Consider the following 20,472-nt stretch of genomic DNA (forward strand, 5'->3'; position numbering starts at 1 on the left):
CAGACTCCCCCCTTAAGTCAGACGGCGCGTAGCCATTAAAACTGAAAGACAGCTTTCTGCTTAACTTTGAAGTGCCAGTTTTAATTTCATTCATCCCCCCACCCTGCATTTAAGCTGTCGCTCTCGAGCTTGAACATAACCATCCATTTAAACGGCCACATCTCCCCCACCACGCCAGACTTCAAGCTAATTTGTTTCTCTCCGTCAGCAACCATGGCTTTTATCACAGGCAATCAACATCATTTATCAGACGAACTTCGCCGCACCTCCCACTCCGCTCAGCTTCTGTTCAGCGTAACAGAATCCTAATCAGGGATGAGCGCGACGGCTTGCCGCGTCGTAACAACGAGGTAGACTGGAGATACACTGTGTCACTGCCTCTAAGAACAGAGTGTGTGTCATCCCATCATGCATTTGGTGCTGTGAACCATGCGGAAAGTGAAGGAGAGTGACCCCTGCAGGGTGTGGTGGGAGGGGAGGGGGTCGATGTGCACTGCAGAAGGAGAAGGAAACTGTTAGGAGAAACACTGAGAAGTAGAAACAAGGAGTGAGGAAGAGGAAGAGGAGGAGGAGGAAGAAGAAGAAGGAGACGCTGCAACCAGGATACCTTCTGGGCGCCTGAGAAGGCGTGGTAGAAGCTAGAGACGTAGGTCATGATGGCCTTCTCGTCCGGACGGGCAGTGCCCACAATGTCTGCGGGGGAAGAGAGGAGGTCAGGGAGGAGGAGGTGGAGGATGAAGGGAGGGGGGGGAATGAGGCTGTTAAACAGAGTTCAGACACAGGAAGACACAGGAAGCAGAGCTGGAGCTCAGCTCCTCACATGAACAATATCTAGAATGGAAAGAAAAACACGCTGTCACTGTCCACGTGTGCTTAACGTGGGGGAGGGGTTACAGGGGCAGCCTGTCTTAAACACAAAATGACAGAAATGTTAGATGACTTCAACTACATGCTACAAGCTGCATGTGTGAGCATTAAGGCCAAAACACACTCTCCCACGTGGTGTCCATCTGCCGTCTGTTATTTTGTCTCTTGTACTGCTGTTCAGAACTTCACCCACATTTTGGTCATTTTTCAGCTCTCCACTTGCACATTCACACAGGACTGCCAGCACAGAGGCAACTGGAGCTTCTGCAGCAGTAAATATGTGAAGGGATGTTGTGAGGAACCTTCACACACACCTGGCTAATCGCTGCAGGAAAACAGGTGTGACTGGTTGTAGGTGTAGATTCATTACATATCCCGAAAGCAGCTTTTCATCTGTTTCAGGCTTCTGAACTGAACCTCTGACAGAGTATATTTTGGTCTTTGAATGCAGGAAAGACTTTGTTCTCCTCATCTTACAGTTTTCCTCCTGGCTTGCTCACCTTCTGCATCCAACATCTTGGGGATGTCCAGGTACTTCTCTGCCACATCGAAGGCTGTGTTCAGGTTGGTCATGGGGTCATCCTGTCAACAGCAGACCATCAAAACCTTTAGACTGAAGATTGTCATTTTAGCAGCCTGCTTCTAAAGAGCACTTGTTTTACAGTAGCACATTCATCTGTGAATAAATGCGAAACTATTTTTTTCCTTTTACCAGTTACAATTTATCAAGGTGAGTGCATTGCTTTTACTGATCAAAACACTGTTTTTCTACCTCGTGTTGCTTAAAAAAGGTAGAAAATTCTCAAAATCTCAAGTCCTAATTTAAATTTCTCGGCTTGTGGTCTCCTTTTACTTTGTTCTTGTGTCCGTTTTGCACAGAAACATTTTAAATATGGTAACCTCACGGGTGTAGTGACTCCTCCACGTGTTTGTCACAATAATGTCAACTCACCTTGCGCAGTTTCCCGTAGTCGATGAGCTCTGGACGGTGTCGATGAATGAGTGCACAGAAACCCAAACCATCTTTCCAGCTGAAACGTGCGGTGAGAGAAACAGTTTTGATGAGGGTGAAAGTGAGGTGAAACAGAACAAGATGAGAAAGAGAAAAGCCATTTGACTTTAATCTTTGATTTCCGCTCTGTGTGTCTCCCTAATTAGTTTAACGCAACACGCTCACATCCTCCCAGCTGCATGTGGAACCGGAGCACTGACCGGCCCGAACGATGGGGTCCGGTTTCCTAAAGTACCACACGGTCCAAGACTGCAATATCAGGTCCAGTTCTCAAGTTATTTTAGTAGAGAAATGTATTTATTTTATTTTTAGAAAAAAAAGTTGTAAGAGTAAATATATTGAGATCTAATGTAAAAAAAATGTGAAGGAGACAAAGTTGTGAGTGTGTGGGAACAAACTAAAGCTACAGGCTACGACGTCAAAGGAAAGCAGCTTCACTCTGCACTTCCTTTTCAAGGATCACAACATAATTGTAAATTGTGTTGGATTTCGGGGTCCAGATTCTGGAACACATTCAGAGAAAAAACCCCTTCTGGTCACTTCTGCACACTGAACAGACACAGTATTTTGTACCGGTTTACTCTAATTTTCCAGAGTAATTTTCTTGGCGAGTGGTCTCATTTTGACTTACTGACTTACAGATGTGGCCCAGTTTTGACAGAATGCAGCAGCCCCACACACACACAAAAAAAATCAAGGTTTCATTGAGCCATACGAGTTTATTTATGTCTATACATGTCCTGTATTTATTTACACTGATTTAATTATTTACAGTGTATTTTTTTCAATGCAAGAGCTGTGACCCTGTGACATACTGTAAAGTTTATATGACAAATCCAGCAGTTGTTCATGTAAAGTCACGTAAAAACCCAGTTTCATTCTTCTATAAGCTCTGTTTTGGCCTCCACCAAATCCAGGGGACACTTCTGGATCTCTAGCTGCTAAACGCTGCAGTGGCTCATCACTAACGTTGTCTGTCTGCATTTTAATGTCGGGCAGCTTGAGTACAGTCTGTTTTAAAGTTTGTGAGCTAAAAACAGCTTACAACACAATGACTGTGATGAGAGTGAAGCAAGCACAGTGAAGGATTGGGCCCGTCAAAGAGTTAAAAGATACTGAAAAGCTGAGGGGAAGTGAAGAGTAACATGATAACTTTCTGTGGGTTTGTCACTAAAGTGTGATTTAATCAACTGCTAAATTACAGCAGACTTACAATTTCCTCAAGTACTAATTTCTACGGGCAGAAATGCAGTTTAAAAAATAAAGAAGAAGGCACATTCACACGCAATAGGAAAGATACAGAATTAATATGCAAAGCTGAGAAACTTAAAACCCGGCACAAAGTTCAAGAACACTGCAGTTTGTCTTGAACTCTGCAATCATGTTTCTGTTTATCTGGAGGACATATTTTTAGGTTTGGCCTTGTGTGGATCATTGATTTGTGGCCTTGATGCTGAAAGCAGACCGTCTGTACATGCAGTATGACCTGAATCTCAACGTGGACGAGCTCTGGACGATTTACTGGTGCTCTCTCACATGTGGACACACAGGGAGATGGGTTATATAAATTAACTATATGCCATAAAAAAGAGCTGCAGGACTTGACAAAAAATATTCAGTGCTCTTCCTCGTCTGCCTCTCAGATCCTAGCTGAGATGTAAAGCTGTCATCTCTCACAGAGAGACCACATCAAAGGCCAGGCCACCTCTGCTCCTGCACCAGGATCAGGATCGGGCCTCTCCCCTTACCTTCTCCTGAAATGACCTCATGCCTCCACCTTTTTTCTCTCCTCAGCTTTCATCCACAGGTGGGGATCACAGTGGTCTTCTTTCAATAATTCAACACGCATGGAGGCGTCCTGTGATGTGGACTGAGGCCGAACTAAAAGCACTCGTGAAGGGTGGACGCTAGGACTGCTAGGACTGCTAGGACTAGGATGCTAAATCATAACCTCGCCACTTTACGTGATTTGATGAATTGTCTGCACGCAACAAATCTACGGATAAAAAAAATTAAATTGCAGTTTTTGATTACTGCCACCCCTCCCTTTCTCAAGTGGTCTCATATTTGAGGTCACGTCTGCTGGTCTGTTCTCAGCTTTTCCAAAGCGTTTTTGAAGCAGCTGCGCCTGACGAGATGAGTCTCGGTGTGATCAGGACCTGCTGGTCCGGTTTCTTTTGCCACATTTAAACCCAAGAGACACTAAATAACTGCCCCAAGATGCCTGAAAAGCCAGGTCCAGGTCCAGGTCCAAGGTCCAGTTTGGAAGTCCAAACAAAACTGATTTCAGGTGAGGAGCTGGCACCCTCGCTCTTTCACATTCTTTGGTCTAATTTTGCGTCTGGTTCCATAATCTCATCTTATTAACTGTAACTGCATCTCTGCATGTGGGAGGAAGAACCTTTTTTGTTACTTATCATGTTTTCCTCACCAAAGTCTTACCTGATGTGAAAGTTTTGGATGTTGACATTCTTATATGGCGCAGTCTTCCTCTGGCACCACAACAGGAGGCCTTCTTTGGCAGATGTCTCTGCGGTCGGGGAAAAGGGATCATTGTAAAGTTGGAGAAACTCTCAAGCTTTTACTTTGACCGGCTCTCGGCTAATCCCTGTTTAGCGGTGGATTAAGTGGAGGTGAAGTGAATGGGAAGCATGTGCGATTGCTCGGATGGTCCGTGCTCTCTTGTGGGAAGCGTGTGGAATAGTGTTGTACCCAAACAGTAAATGTTAAACACTTTAAAAACACACTGAGCCGGAATCTAAAGCTGAACAAATCGAGGCTGATCGCTCCTGACATTTAAATTGGATTACATTCTAAGTGCATTATTTACATTAAACCAACGAGAGGAGCATAACATCGACGTCCACACCACCTCCACAGGAAAGAAGCAGTCTCCAAAACATTCATATTCAAATGAACACGCATTAGCTCATGTCGATATGTGTATTTTAAGCACGGTGAGAAGGTCTGAACGGCGAGACACTGTGTCAATGAAAAGTGTTTTCAATTGCAAATGAAGACAGTGAGCTGGAGCTCCTTTCAGCAGTGTGAATGAATAAGAAGCGTGTGGAAATGTTCCCACACACACACACACACACACACACACACACACACTCAGTACCTTCCACAGAAATGTCTTGGATGGCGAAGCGGAGGATTATGGTCCAGATCATTCCCAGGGTCATCTTAGCGTTGCCGTCTACGATCTCTGAAAGACGGGCAAAGCAATAACATTTACGTTTCAGGATCTACACACCGAGCAGCTACTTTAATTTATATCTCATATCTGGCACACATTCCCACTTAGCACCGATTTGGTTATTTCCAGGTAAAAAACTGTCTGGATGTCTCCAGGGACGACACTCTTGGTCTGTTACTTTGGTCCAAACTGAGACATGGTATTTAATGGCTACAGACATTAAAGGTCCCCAGAGGATGAATCCTGCTAACTCTGGATATCCTCTGACTCTTCATCTAGCACCAACATTGGGTCAAATCTCTAATTTGTCAGATACATTGGTTTATGACCAAGTACCTATAAAAAGTAATGACATCCCCATCAGGCTCAGCAGTACTAAACTCTGATGGTGAACAACCTGCTAAACACATGTTAGCATTTAGCTCAAAGTGCTGATGTGCCTAAGAACAGCCTCACAAAGCTGCTAGCTCATATATCTCAGGTTTGTGACAAAAATCTTTATAGTCCATAAGGCATACAACACATTCTGTTTTTAGCCCGTCAGTCTGGAGAAGGAAAAAAATGCCCAAAGAAAATCACCTTTAGCAGGAAAAAGGAAGACACATCAGGAGCCACAGATAGGAGATAAAAGCTTATACACAGATCTGTTATGCCACTAGCAAAGCTGTAAACTCACGTCTGTGTCACCCAGACGTCTAAAAACCTTTCACTTTCAAATGGCTTTTGACCTGAAAATCAGTCCATGTTAGCCAGACTTTCACCTTACGCAGAGTAACTTTTAATTTCTAGGCTTTCACTTTCATTCAAACTGTGAATGAGAAATAATCCCCCGATACACAAATATGAGCACACAACTTTGTTTAGGAACACATTTCAGATGTTTTTGAGGTCAGGAGGACGATCTGATGATTCAACACCAAAACAAACACATACTGCAGGCTCAGATTCAGCACTTCTGAAACAGCGAGTACTAAGCTCTTATGAATGAAACATGCATCGATTCAATCATTTGAGCCTGAAGCTGTTAAGCTGTCAATCAGCTGTGCGCCTGCACTTGGAGGCTGTGAATGAACAGCCTCCATCCAGTCCTCTCTGTGCTGTCGATAACGAAAATCCCCTTCAACAGGTCACTCTGTTTGCCCGCCTTCAATAATCATTCGTTTCTTCCGCTAATCCAATAAAGCAGGGGCACGGCAGCTCCACTGCCGCTCGACTGTGACGGACAAACTTGGACGAGATGTCAGTCGGGTGTCTGTACGCGTAACGCGCTGTGAAAGGCGGCTCGGATTGAATTAGGAGGCCGAAAAAGTCGGGCTCGGTTGTTCGGGCTGACACATGCAGATACATGTTGAGATTAGTCCTAATGAACATGACTGATCAACCTGGGGGAGGAACACAAATCCTGTTAAATCCATTTGAAACTACCCTCCCCCCGATGAGTGGCATGAACCTGAGTCCTTAACTAACGCCGTCCCACCACCACAGTGAGCAGGGCTGCAGGGCCGCTCGACCAGGAGGGGATTCCAGGCGGCTAATCTGTCTGGAATTCTGGTCTGGCTTAGGAGCTTTTATACTGCACTGCAAAATAATCTCCATCTTATTAAGTGATTTTTGTCCTTTTTTGAGCCAAAGTTTTCCTTAAACAAGTGAAGGAAATCTGCTGTTTTATTCAGTTCAGTAAAGCAAAGGAGAGATGCAACGATCAGCCGGTTAACTGAACGGATGGAAGATGTTAACAGCTGGTTTCTTCGTCTTTGGTGATAGCGGATCAAATATTCTTTACTTCGATCAACAAGGGAAAAAAATCTGTTACAAACTGATTCCAGCATTTTGTACATGTCAGTTTCTGATATTTACTACAAAAAGTATTGACAGTCAGCCCTCTTCAAGATTCTGACATTCACTTTCCAGAAAATTCTTGAAACAGGCTGATTTGTACTGAAAATGAGCTAAAATATTTACTTTGCTGGCAGATTTTTTTCACTTGTTTGAAGAAAATAAGACTTACTAATCGTTTGAAAACAATTCAACAACAGGACACAATAATATGATATATAATACGATGATGAGATAAAGATTTGTGCAGTGTGGGCGTTCAAATGAATAGCAGAGACAAGGTGGGGGAGGGCAGATTTTTTTCAGCTCAGGGTTTTGCACTGAAACATTTTCCTTAGAAGGATTTATTTTGACAATAATGTCTGACAGTGAAGGACACAGAGCTTCCAACGGAAAGAGTGGAAGGGCTGACCGGTGGGGTTAGACGGGTCAGAGGTTAACCTTATTAGCTGGTGTTGTGATGGGACAGACGCAAGCCTTCGGGAGAGTCAGATCCCCTGTGTGCTTAACATGGTTTAAACTAATTTACAAGGGTTCGTATTATTTAAAGGGTTAGTTCAACAAAAGTTTCAAAGGGGCATATTTTCTTACTTTTATGTTCTTTAGTTTTGAAATATCTGCCTCTGAAATCTCATTGTACTGCCATCCCATCACAGTAAACATAAACAAACAGAGAGAAATCAAAATTACTTTTCTTGAGTGGTGTGACTATTTCTTCTGACATTGTTGCTGCTGTGTTTTACAAATGTCAGCTTTCAGCACTCTGAGCAACACAACAAAATTGCTGTTCTGCTCCACTGTACTGTTACTGCACAGAAATCTCCAGAGACAGTCAGGGCAGATATCTGAAAACTTTGGCAGTCAAAACCAAACATATCTGCATGGCTAAACACCACCAAGGGGTAAGGAGAAAAATAAGGATATTGTGTGAACTCACGTTTTAAGAGCATTTAAATATTTTGCGATCACTTAGTGGACTTAGTATTTATGGATCTGTTTGCAAAAAAGCGTGTGCAAACTCCTTCGGTTCCAGAAAATGCCAGAGGGGTGTGTGTGGTTGTGAAAGAGGAAGACAGATAAATAGTGTGAGAGAGTGAGAGGGAAAAGGGAGTATTTACTCAGCTAAAGAGTTGTTTACTTTCCAATGGGAGGAGGACGGACATCCCCAAATTATTTGTGCTGGACAATGAGCAGCCTCAGTCCCTGAGGGGATTGCTGATCCTAAGATCTACTCTCAGAAAATGCACTGCAAAGCACAACCTGCGGCAGAACACTTTGGAGTAAGAATCTCATTAAACTGCACAGCAGCCGGCGGCATTGCCATGGTAACGAGACAGAGAGGGCTCGGGACTACATTATACATAACCGTTTTACAACAGACGTTCAGTAAAATCAATAGGTGACAATCTGAGATGTAAACAAACTTAGAGAAGGTCAGGCGACTAAATGAAAAATCCCTGACCTTCATCTCCTGGCAGAAATGCTGCCATAAGACGGAGATGTGACATCACTCACCCTCTGCTCCAATAGACACCAGCTTCACTCCTTTGCTGGCAATAAAGTCAAGTGCTTTGTTAACGTTGGAGATCTTGTGGACTCTCATCTTGCCTCTCTCTGGTTTGGCCAAGCGTTCACCTAGACAGAAAAACACAAAAAGGCACACAGAGGATGACTGGTATGTCTGGCAGTTTCTCACCGTAATCACATTTAAAACAGATAACACTTTCTTCTGGGGCAATTTTTAAAATGGAAAGAAAAACAAATGGTGCACAGGCAGAACGTATGAGCTTTTTCAGCATTACGTGGGATATCTTGATGTTTTAAAGAAAATAGTCTGAGAGTTGACAGTTAAATGAAAACACTGATACCACTCTCTATTAAGCCAGAAGACTGAAAACAGCCAGCCAGGCTTTGTCCAGAGGTCAGGCTGTCACATGTAGCTTTTACACTTTGTATGGATGAGACAAATGAAGTATAACACTTATATGAGTGACTTTTAGAGGTGCTAACAGGTGAATTATTTTGCCACGCTAGCTGTTTCCCTCTTTTTCCAGCCTTTGAGCTAAGCTAAGCTAACTAGATGCTGGTTGTAGCTTCATATTCAAACAAAAACTGTTTCTGTAAAATCTTGCAATATTTCTGATGGCTCATTTTGAAATCTACTTTAATTTTGCCAATGAAATTTGATTTGGGGGAGACTAGCTAACCCCACCCATCATACAAAACTGCACAAGACTGTTAGCTTCCGAGCTATAGCTAACACAGAGGAAGCCTATCACGGTAAGAGGCTCCGACAACGTTGTCAGTTGGCAAAAACCTTGCTTCCATTTCCAAATACAATCAAATTTGACAGCATTAATTCAAATCCCTCTCATAATTAGACTATGTCCACATATTCTGTTTCACTTAGATAAACATCACATTACAAAAATGCTCTAACTTCCGAGACGATTCACAAAGACATGAGAATAGTACAAAAAAATATAGTCAAACTATTCCTTTAAGGCTATTCCTGGTATCCAAACTCAGCATGGGACTGGACTGTCCATGCAAATTCTTTTCATTCAGATAATCCTGTTAAGTATGAAGCTGTTTACCTGAGATGACCTCCAGCAACAGCATGAGTTTCAGTCCATCCCGGAAGTCCTCCTCGATGTTCTCGATCTGCGTGCCTGCTTTCCTCAGGTGAGAGTTACACCAAGCTGTAAATGTCTGCAGAGATGGAAGAAAGGGAGAACAAAAATCATCAGTCACTGCACCTGTAGACATATAATCTACACCGGCACAAACACTGTATGTGTCTGCAGCAGCCACCTTTTGACTGCGAGCCCATCTGTGTCTCTTTATGTTTGCTCATGCCGAGTTATTAAATTTACACTATTTTACAATGAGTTGACAGTGGCGCCGGTCCAGTGCGTTAAACCCAGACCGGCTCACCTCATCATAGGCAGAATTATGTTTGGGCAGCAGGTTTCAAGCGTATGAAAAAGTGAGATTTTTGTCCAACCAGGAGATGCAGGATCACGCCGACAATGTCTACAGCCACGCTCAGTGGTGCTGATGTGTCTCAGGTATAACATTTACCATGTTAGTTCAGTGTGCTTACATTTGCTAATTAGCAGTAAATAGAGTGTGCTGACTGATGAAGGTTGTCACTAGTTTTGCAGGAGTCTGATCATAAACCAGCTTTGGTGGCTGAACCAGGCCTGTTGACTAATAAATGTGTTTCCTGTTGGTTTATTCACACACTCCCACCCTTTCATTCTCGCCTTTCCTAAAAAGCTTATGCACTGCACTTTGTCGATGGAGCGACAGCACACTGGAGCATTGTGTGCTGCATACAGTAGGTGTAGCAGGCCTTGGATTGTCTGGCATTGCTGGCATGCAAACATGCTAACGGAAAACATCTGGAGCAGGATCTCAGCTGCCCAACAGGAGCTGGCATGAGGAGTGGGCCTGCCATGCACCCTGCTGTGAACGCCTCTTTATGAGTTCCCGGGTTAATTACACACCCAGGGCCCAAACACCAGGCACCATGTTTCCACCACAGAACTGAAGGAGGACCTGCAGGAGCCGAGCCAGACGTTTATGAAAGCCTACACTGTCTTTCGCTGGCCTGCCTTCCACTGCCGGGGAACAAAAGCCACTTAAAAGTCACTGGCGAGCTGGTTCAGAGCACTCGGCGATGAGATCATTCCTAAAATGGACTGGCATGAGGCTTACACGACTGTCAATGAACTCGAGTGTGGAAGAGCCAGGTTTCAGATGTGTACAAATTTGCTGGCATGCGGTTGTGTTTCAACCAATGAAAAGGCCACAAAAAAATTGAGGATACTGTAGAAGATGTGGAGGGAAAAAGGGCAGATTATATGGTGTTTTATCTCCAAGGCTAGAGCTGACAGAAAAAGACCAGTGCAGAGGATTTATGTGCAACTGGCAGGCACACACCCACTAAAGGACACTGGATTCCTCTAAAGTTACTCATGATTTAAGTCAAGCTCCAACAAGCACTAAGATATTTCAATTAATCCTAATCAATAGACCCTTCAAAGGCTTGCCAAAGATTTTAAACTGTTGAGGCAGAGCTGTGGTGTCAGCAGCTAACGTGAATACTGGAAAATTTAATCAAAGTGTTGAGATAAGGGTGTGTGCTGGCTCTGCTGATTTGGGTTCTCACAGTGAGGGAGTGTACAGGATGCAAAGTAATTTAGGTGTCAGCCCCTTTACTTTCCCTTCCCGTTTTTTTGTTCAATTCCCACCACTTAGTTAAAAAACAAATGTCTTCAAATTGAAAAATGGAAAGTTCTTGTAAACTCAGCATCTCCAAATGGCAGTAAGAGGTAACTAAAAAACTTTGACCTTTAATATACGCATTTCCTATTAACTTCTTGTCATCAAACTGCACAAAGTCTTGTAACATAGGAAAGCAAAAAGTAAAAGACCTCCTAATACCTTAATCTCACTTTGGCAAACATGGTAGATGGTACAAACGGGGAACAGGACGTGTTTTTAAAGTGGATAGAATGAGCGCATATTTACTTAAAACTCCTGCTTGGTGCAGCTTTAACAGGACCAGACAGCTGAAAATGTCAAAAGGCTTTGAGTCAACCCGCAAAGAGCACAATTGTGAAAATGACTAAAAGTTCACAGAAGGAATGTTAGCTTGTTAAATGTGCTAGAAGGAGGGTAAGTTTGGCCGCTCCGGGCTGGGCGACAGGCCTCCTCCTGACAAGAATTAGCCGGCCCTCCTGCAGTTCGTCTAACTCTCTGGGTCACGGCGGAGTTTGGCCGCAGTACACAGTCCAGGCTGGCAGCCACCTGCACTGTCACATGACCCGCAGGCTGTGTTATGGTCAACACTCCCAGGCCCTTCAGGTGTTCTGGGGCTCTTGGCAGGGCACGACTCTGAGTTACTGGTCCACTGGCTACAGCAGCAGATTACTGCATGAGCAGATGGTCAGACAGGGCATTTAAATAAAAACTTGTGGCCAGTCTTATCTCACAAAACCCATAAATGTTATATAGATATATGCAAATATCAGGTTGCCAAGTTTATACTCCAACAGTGCCAGCAAGGTTACCTGAGATAGCATTACATTTACCTGACACATTACTTAGTCCTAACCCCCAAAGCCTTTTTCTTTGAGTTGAGAAGAGGTATCATGAAGCAGGATATTACAACAAAAACAGTAAGATGCAATATACAGTTTTGTTTTTTTTTTTAAATTATTTCCATTTGTTTCTATGTGGATCAGTGACAGGTGAAGATGCTGACTTTCTGCCCGGGACATTTAGCTTTATATTTGACTTTAGTTATGACCATTTTTGTGGTTTTTGTTTGAAAACAACTCTTCTGGAAACTGCTGGGAAAAAATCAATCAGAAGCTAAAGCTAAAGTTAAGTCGTTTCAACCATCAAAATCCAAAATCCAAAATCTACAACAGTCTCCCAGACATGAGGAGTCTGCTTTTCACTTTCCGTGAACAGGGACCAGTTACTATAAACTGCATGAGAGAATCATAGCAACATTACCTCCATTAGGTAATAACTACTATTAGCTACTGACGAAATTTGGCATAGACAGTGACAGTACAACTGGCCAATTAATTTCTGTGATCCTATGTCTCTAGTTTGCCTTTGGAAATGCAAATCAGAAACTCAACACGACATAATTGATTTGTGTGGCGGACTACTGAAGGAGCTACCAGAGAAAAATACCCCCTGAGAGTTTTGTTTTCATCGGTTGCCATCACTCCAATAAAAGTGCAGGCGTTGGGTTTCCCCTGTGCGCAGGGCCAAAGTATTTATAGCCAAGAACAAACATGTTCTGAATGAGAACCAGTAGAAGAGCTTTGTCTACGGATACTCTTACAGTATTACTAATTAATGCACCGATAATGATCATTGTGTCCAATCTGTTAGCTTAAATGTAATTTACTTTTCTTGTTCTGTCTGCTTTTGCCCAGCCACATTTATCTATGATGACACCGGAAGAACGACTTCTGACTTGCTATGCTGAACATATGGGTTGTTGGAGAGAACATCAGATGTAAGATCTGGAAGTGTCCCAAGTCAGTTCCTATCAGATTAAGTTGGCTAAAGCTGTTATTTCAGTGTTATTTTTACATTTAATTACGTATCAGATTGGGTTGACACCAACGGTTGCAAGGCAAAGTGCGATTGTATGTAAGCTTGTGAGAAACTGACCTCTGACACCTCATTTGTGCCTCCTATACACAGTTACCTAACGGGTTTATGGCTTCAAGTCTTCATCAATACAGTTCAATTCAATGTTCATTTTGTAAATAAGACAATAAAGCAGGGTGTGCTTTAGGGCATGGCCACCTTGTGATTTACAACTCGGTACCACAGCGTGTCCTATCCAATCAGGACAGAGAAGTGGACATCCCCAGTAAGAGCACAAACAAGAGTTTTCCAGTTGTCTTGAAGCTGAAATACTCTGTAGTTTACTGAGGCTGCTGCTGGGGGAGAAATCAGTCTCTCTGCCTCTTGGATAGTAGATTTCTATGTGCATAAATGTTGAAAATGGATGCAAAATGGCGGGACCGACACAAAGCGTTTACGTATATCACCGTTTCGGATTAACTCAAGAATAACAACAATGGAGCCCAAGCATAATTGTGCTGCATGAAGAATATTTCAATCAGTTTATACCTTTGGCCAGTTAACCACAGTTAACCACTGAGGCAAAGCGGAAACAGACCCCAGACTGTGTTGCACATCACAAACAGCCACTGAACAGCCAACACACTATTTGTTGTATATATGCAGAGCGACAGTACTTAAACGTGTATAAACTGTGTCGTATGTGTTCTCTGTGTTATCGTCTTGTGTCCCTGTACAATTTGCCAGTACAGCATGTGCTGTGAATCTCTGTAAGCTGTTAACATGTCTTCTGCTCCAGAGTCACGGAGACCAATTTCTGCTCATCGCCAACGTGCCAGTGAAAATCACCCTCGATACTGTGGCTTACACACATTCTGTTTCAGCTTCAGTGCAACATGTCGTGTAACGGAGCAAAGCGAAAGCACGACCGAGTCTGCGGGACGAACTGGAGGGTCGTAAATTTTGAGCCCCCCGGCCTCCTCTGCTGTCGTCTGCCTCCCAGCACTGAGGCAGGCTGTAAAAACAACAGGGGTCAAGAGCAGGAGGAATCTGCTCTGCATCAGTTTCAGGGAAAGTTGCCAGTCCGTGTCATTATAGCAACATTTTTCTCATGGCAACCACTGAACGCAAAGCTCAGCAAGCAAACTACCTGAAGCCAGTCAATCTGGACACTCAGACCGAATATAAACGACCGACTGCGTTTAAACAAACAGGTCAATCACTGAGTTTAGAAAATGTCAAAACAATAGTGGAAAATGACCATAACATGTCTTCAAATTGCTTGTATTGTCTGACCATGAGTCAAAACCAGAGGCATTTAGTTTACAATAACATAAAACACAGAGAGGCCAATGATCCTAACCAATTAGTCAGTTACTAATATATTCAGAGGAATAGTTCAAAATTGTTGAAGATTTAGTTGTTTGTTTTCACAACCTGCACAAAATCACAACCTTTTTCCATTTTCTGTTCATACGGACTCCACAAATGAAAATAACGAGAGATAACATGTCAATTAGTGACATTTATAGGTGCTGATTGGTTGATTTTGTCCCGTTTGGACAAAGCCAGACAAGCTGTTCACAGTTTTTATGTCAGTCTACGTCAACCAGCTGCCGTAGTCTCTTATTTAACCATAAAGGCATAAGAGAGGTCTTGATTTCTATCCATCTCACAGCAAAACATCCAACTGTTTTATATGAAAGTTCATTGACCCATGGTCCACTTAATAGCTTTTCCAGGACACACACGCAATCTCCATCAACGGAAGGAACTTATGCAATGGAGATGGCTGCTATGATTTAATCCATAGCACCTTGACACTTGTCCTGACTGGCTTTAGCTAAGCATGAAAGCTCAGTCCTAAACTGTTACGACGAAGACCTCTGCAGACAATGCGATATCACTGAAGGCTCTGGAAAAAGCCACTACGAAGACCTCGAGCTGGTATCGTTTTGTCAAACTGCTATTTCCAGTGTTTGTAAGGCAAAGCAGACAAGAAGTACGAGTGCTCCTGTTCCTTTCCCCACCTCTCACTCGTCTCCCCTCATCCACTCTCCCCTCCCTCTCACTCCATTAATCAACCTCAGTTAGGAAAATATTTCCTGCTTCTCTGCCAGTTCCATATTAGTACAATCCTTTTACTGAAACAAGCCAGCTCATGAGCGCGAGGCCCTGCCATATCCGAACACACAGGCAGGCAGACAAGTCTAGGGGAGAGAGGAAAGGCAGATATTGCTGGCAGAGGGTCTGACACAGGAAGGCGGTTTTCAACACGGCGGCCAGTTTCTCAAGCCTGAGTCTCTGGCTCAGGGTACCAGAGGGCCTCTCATGGCCCGATAAAACCTCAGACACAGGCAGAAACTTTGAGAAAAATATCTTTCCGTTGTCTCCTCCAAAAAGGTTCAACAAAGCAGGAGAAAGGAGCCGAGAAGAGGGTAGAAGGGGGAAAAAAACATTTGTCTTTAGAATCAAATTCACAACATAAAAAGCGTAACACCACCCACAGCTAGAGCTGTAATGAGGATGAAGGTCTGGATGAGCTGGGGGGAAAATGGGCCTCTGTGAATCCCAGGGAGGTAAGACAGTCATTTCTCCACTGTTAAATGTATATGCGCCGCCTTCGTCTCACTGAGGCTCATGGGGGCCAAAAAGTGCTGGTGGAAAGAGTTTCTGGTGCCAGGAAAACAGAGCCGCTAACAGCTACAGCACCGTCCTCCGTCTCAGACTCCCAGATGACTTCCCGATGTGTGATGGATTAGGGCATTGCGTTTAACCAGGCAAGTTCACTGAGAGCATATTCTGCTTTAAAATGGCACACAGGAGGGTCAGCTGTGTGGGAAGGGAGAGCCATGCATGAGGCATGCCTTGCTCAGGGGTGTATCGGTGCTAAATGAGAAGGACCGGAAGAACTTTACTCATTTGATTCTGCTGCTTAGACTTTCCAGACTATTTTAGAGGTGTGGATTACTGCACTCTCGTCATGTCCTACATTGTTTTAAATGTGAAGTGGACTACAGGAGGAAATAGTTAATTAATTTCAACAGAATCACTGTCGTCTATGGATTCACATGTGCCCGCAAAACAAACTGTACCCGCTGTCTTTAAAGTGAAGGCTGCCACTGTAGCTGTGATAAAGCATCAGGACGAGTAAATCTTTTAAGGCAAGGCCTCCCAAACTTGTCTCACCATGAAGTTCAACATGATTTTAGCAAAAATCAAAAAAAAAGAAAAAAAAAATGTTTTAATTTTGTGAGGTAAAAACCGCCAAGTATGTAGGATCCCTAAGTATTAATTATTTCCCATGAACACGGTGAGCAGACTTTTTGCATCTTAACAACACAACACAAAAGAATTTTGGCTAGTAGCCCACCATTAAGTTCCAGTTTTGGCCGCCCTATAAGACCAACAGAAAACAGAAACAAAACCAAAAAATAGTTGCTTCAACTTCAGCATCTGCTGCAGTTTGACTGGGCCACAAACAGGAAAAGAACAACAAAAACAAGCTGAAACAGTGCAGGTGTTAAAACAGTTGTGATGCTCTGGTGTGCATTGTTTCTGACAGTGCTGTCAGCTGACACAAATATCACATATGGGCTCCACTCTAAAGGAAAAATGGAATAAAAATAAAATTAAAAAAAAGAACAGATGTGAGAGATGAACCAGAACTGACAATGGAAGTCTGGCACAGCAAACACAAAAGGACTCAGGTTAGCAGCGCCTTCAGGTTGGAGGGGCAGCAGGATGCAGGCCCCAGCTGCTGTCTGGATGCTCTGCAGCCTGCTGCGCTGCGGCTCCACGCATCTGGCAGCCAGAGAAACTAAACACAAAGTGCATCTCAGCAGCTGAGTGGGAGGCAGCAGAGCAGAGACATGATGCAAAGTCTGAGACAGAATGATGGTAGACAACAGAACTGTATATGGCTGTATACGTCCAGAGACCAGACAGTTGGGCCGTGTTTGGTTGTTTGTTTGCTTACTTTTGACTAACCTACACTGCTGTAATGCGCTACTGGATGCTTGAATTTCCCTCGGGATCAATAAAGTATCTATCTATCTAGACGGACAGACAGGCAGGCAGGCAGACTAAAAGGGTTGACGTGATCAGATATTTTAAGAGCAATACTGAACTCTGATATATTTGCAATTTCGATTGGGAAATAAAAGCACAAATTCTGCAAAATTACATCATAATGTGATATTGCACATTTTCCAACACAATCTCATTTTTCAATGAGATTGCAGCAATCAGTGAATATGCTCACGAAGGCAAAGATTTGGCACAGAGCTCACGTTTTGTGCAAACGGCTTCGACAGCGACGACGTTCGAATCAACCAGTCTCACAAAACCTTGTCCTGAGATACGTGGCATGGAAAGCAGCGAATCATGAGACAAGCCACTGATATGTGGCTCTGGAATTAGAAATATTGTCTTATTGTCTGGTTGGTGGCTGAGAGTGAGAGCAGTCACTGCGTCACCACGTTCCCAGCACCGTCCATTTTGTGTTTTCTTACTGCGGTTTTACACTTGATTGAATTTTCTGCCATTTCAGGCTGTTTGCTCACAAGAAACTTCCATGTTTTCCAAAAACATGACTGTAGAGAGGCTCACAGCAGACAGATGTAGGACTGAAAAAATACTCATCATTCCTAACAGTAATAACTCCTGAGAACTGGGAACATGGGAGCCTCTCTCTCTCCTACAAAAAGAGTTCTGACTGACTCTGACTCTACCTGCTCTGATTAAACAATTGGCTCATTGCTCAAGCTTCCTGCCTCGGTGGACTTTGTCGTGGTTCAATTCAAATGATACCCATGTTGTAATTAACTTTGATTTTTGATTTATTTCCCCAACACGGAAACATTTACACCCCAAGAGCAAACATCACGCCACCGCGGCAGGAAAAGTGCCACTGATCCATCCATCCCGTGGACAGGAACAAACCTTTTCTGCTGCTCAACCTGCTGGAGGGATGAAGGGGAAATATGTGCCTCTCCCTCTCACTGTCAGCCCAGAAGATGCTCCCCCTCTCTCTCTCTCTAACACAGGAAGGACAAAAGTCTGGGGACCCGCCAACTAACAAGGGGAGAGCGCTGAAAGGGTCAAAGGTCATCGTTCATCCCTGTCTGTCTCCTTCCTCTAAAGCTCACTGGAGATACAGCCTGACTACCTACACACACACACACACACTCCTCTGGCTGCAGGAACAGCAGCAGAAGTTCAGCTGAGGCTGCCTGGCGGATGCAGTGTGTGTGTGTGTGTGTGTGTGTGTGTGTGTGTGTGTGTGTGTATGGGCAGAGAAGCTGACCACTCTACAGTTTAATACCAGGACTGTGGCTCTTTCGTTTCTCTCTTTTCCCTTCAAGAGTTGCACAGCTGGACTTCTCTTATTTTCTTTTATTCTCAGTTTCAACCACAAATTTGGATGATTGAGTGTGAAAAAGGTTCTTTTTGTTTTTCACAAGAGGCTGTTTGAAATGTTTAGATGCTGGTGCCGATGTGATACTTGAGTTTTGATGTCAAAACAATACGCAGCCTGACACCTTAGTTTATATATAACATTTTCAACCCTTTTTAAATCAGCGTTAACTAATAAACTTTAGCAAAATATAAAGTAGACCATAGTTAGAAATGCTGCTTATGTAAATCAGAAAAAAAACAAAAAAAATAAATAAATAGACAAGCCAAAACATCTGGTTTGAATATTCAGTTTGTAACAATATGAAATGAAGAATAAAAAGCAAATTTTTGGCTTTTTTGCTTGAAAAATGCTGACAGCTACTAATCGATCATCCACTAATCATTTCAGCTGTACATTCTATGCCAGCTTTTCCAGGTTTATGTAATGAACATATGCTGTCTTATCACCCAGAAACTACTGAAGGTTGGTTATTTTCTCTACACTGTGGCTACACTTTGTTGTGAGAGGCAGTCAATCTTGTGGGCTTTTCAAAACCCAGAAAAACTGAAGAAAACCACAGACAAAAGATTCAGAATTTCCATTTTATTCACAATAATGAGGCAGCAATTGAAAAAAACAAAAAACACTGGGTGAATTAATGAAGCTGTTAACACTGCTTTTCATTCCTTCACTTGTGTGTGTGTGTGTGTGTGTGTCCCTCTCCACGAGGCATCTCAGTGTCCATCAGCAGCACCTCTCCTGGCCCACCAGAGAAGCCTGCAGCCATGATGGACTGCGACAGTCCCTCAGGTGCAGCATCCATCCAACCAGGCGCTCAAACCGGCTGTTCCTGCGAAGTGCCAGCTCAGCACAGTCATCCCATTACATTTATCTGTCGCCTTGGCTGCTGCTTCAGCACGAGGGCGAGTACGTGCAAGCAAACGCAGCCCGGACAAAAAATAAAAATGCTAACACAGAAACACACATCCAGCCTGTCTGCATACAGTTCGTGCATGTATGCAGACACATAACGTAGCTGACAGGACAAATACACTTCAGCACGTGCACTTCCACACATGCACACACACACAATCTCCGCAGTTCAGCCGTGTGCTGATGGGGCAGTGAGTCGGCCAACAAGTACAGATTGACAAAGAATCGCAGCCATTGTGATCGGTCCACTGATATTTACTCTGTTGTGGCCCAAAGCAGCCCTGATGCATATTCATGTGGTGTGTGTGTGTGTGTGTGTGTGTGTGAGCACATGTGAAGTCAAAGAGTGGCAGTAGCTCTTTCCGCAGCCGAGTTCATTTAACAAAGAGTGACTCGTCTGTGAAAATGCCGCAGAGCACCCAACACTGGCCGGTTGCTATGACGACCACAAAAGCCTGGAAAACCACAAACAAACAGCTCGGCCGAGGCTCTTAAAACCCACGTCCACGGCTCCCCGAGTGCTCGCTGGGATCCAACATGTCAGCTTACACATGCATGTTGACACACACACACACACACACACCCACGAAACACAAGTTTACAACCGCAAAAACGTCTGTGACGGTGAGAGATCGCTGTGTAACGTCCTCTGCGGGTCACCTGGATCTTAAATTCAGTGATCATAAGTAGTTTTTCCCAAAATCACTCTAAAACCGCTGCTGGACGTAACCATCATAACTGCATTTGTGATAGTGGGATATGTTGATAAAAACAGCCACGTCATGTAAAAATACTGTGCTTATTACTGCACAGCTACCTGACCGTTGTAGTTACTAATTACATTATGCACTTCAAAACTTTTATTTTGTTTTCCTCAAATCTATAAACAGTCAGGAACGTTCGAGTGATGTCATATTCCATCTCTTCCACTGGGCTTTTTCATTGGATGAGAACAAAACCAAATATGTCCGTGTCCTGACAAACGTCTCACTGAGCATGACAAAAGTTGACAAAGAAGAAGCAGCATTTCTGATGATATCACAGCACACAAATTGGATGCAAATCCATGTGCATATGCTATTCAAATAGAGCCCAGGC

The 20,472-nt window shown here is 43.5% G+C and overlaps 1 protein-coding gene across 6 annotated transcripts in view; it reads right to left on the minus strand.

Annotated features, from left to right (window-relative positions):
* Nucleotides 1-20,472, minus strand: part of actn1 (actinin, alpha 1) — a 48,709-nt gene that overhangs the window by 16,095 nt on the left and 12,142 nt on the right. For 4 of the 6 annotated variants that reach the window (XM_046413033.1, XM_046413037.1, XM_046413031.1 and 1 more), the window contains exons 2-8: nt 9,512-9,626; nt 8,430-8,549; nt 5,001-5,087; nt 4,322-4,409; nt 1,820-1,898; nt 1,368-1,449; nt 608-693 (exon numbers count right to left, since the gene is read on the minus strand). In XM_046413033.1, coding sequence (XP_046268989.1) covers nt 608-693; nt 1,368-1,449; nt 1,820-1,898; nt 4,322-4,409; nt 5,001-5,087; nt 8,430-8,549; nt 9,512-9,626 — 657 coding nt within the window. The remainder of the gene's footprint in view (nt 1-607; nt 694-1,367; nt 1,450-1,819; nt 1,899-4,321; nt 4,410-5,000; nt 5,088-8,429; nt 8,550-9,511; nt 9,627-20,472) is intronic. The other 2 variants (XM_046413034.1, XM_046413032.1) reach the window with 1 other exon arrangement.

The sequence above is a fragment of the Scatophagus argus genome, chromosome 15 (assembly GCF_020382885.2).
Source record: "Scatophagus argus isolate fScaArg1 chromosome 15, fScaArg1.pri, whole genome shotgun sequence".
Classification (NCBI taxonomy): Eukaryota; Metazoa; Chordata; class Actinopteri; family Scatophagidae; genus Scatophagus; species Scatophagus argus.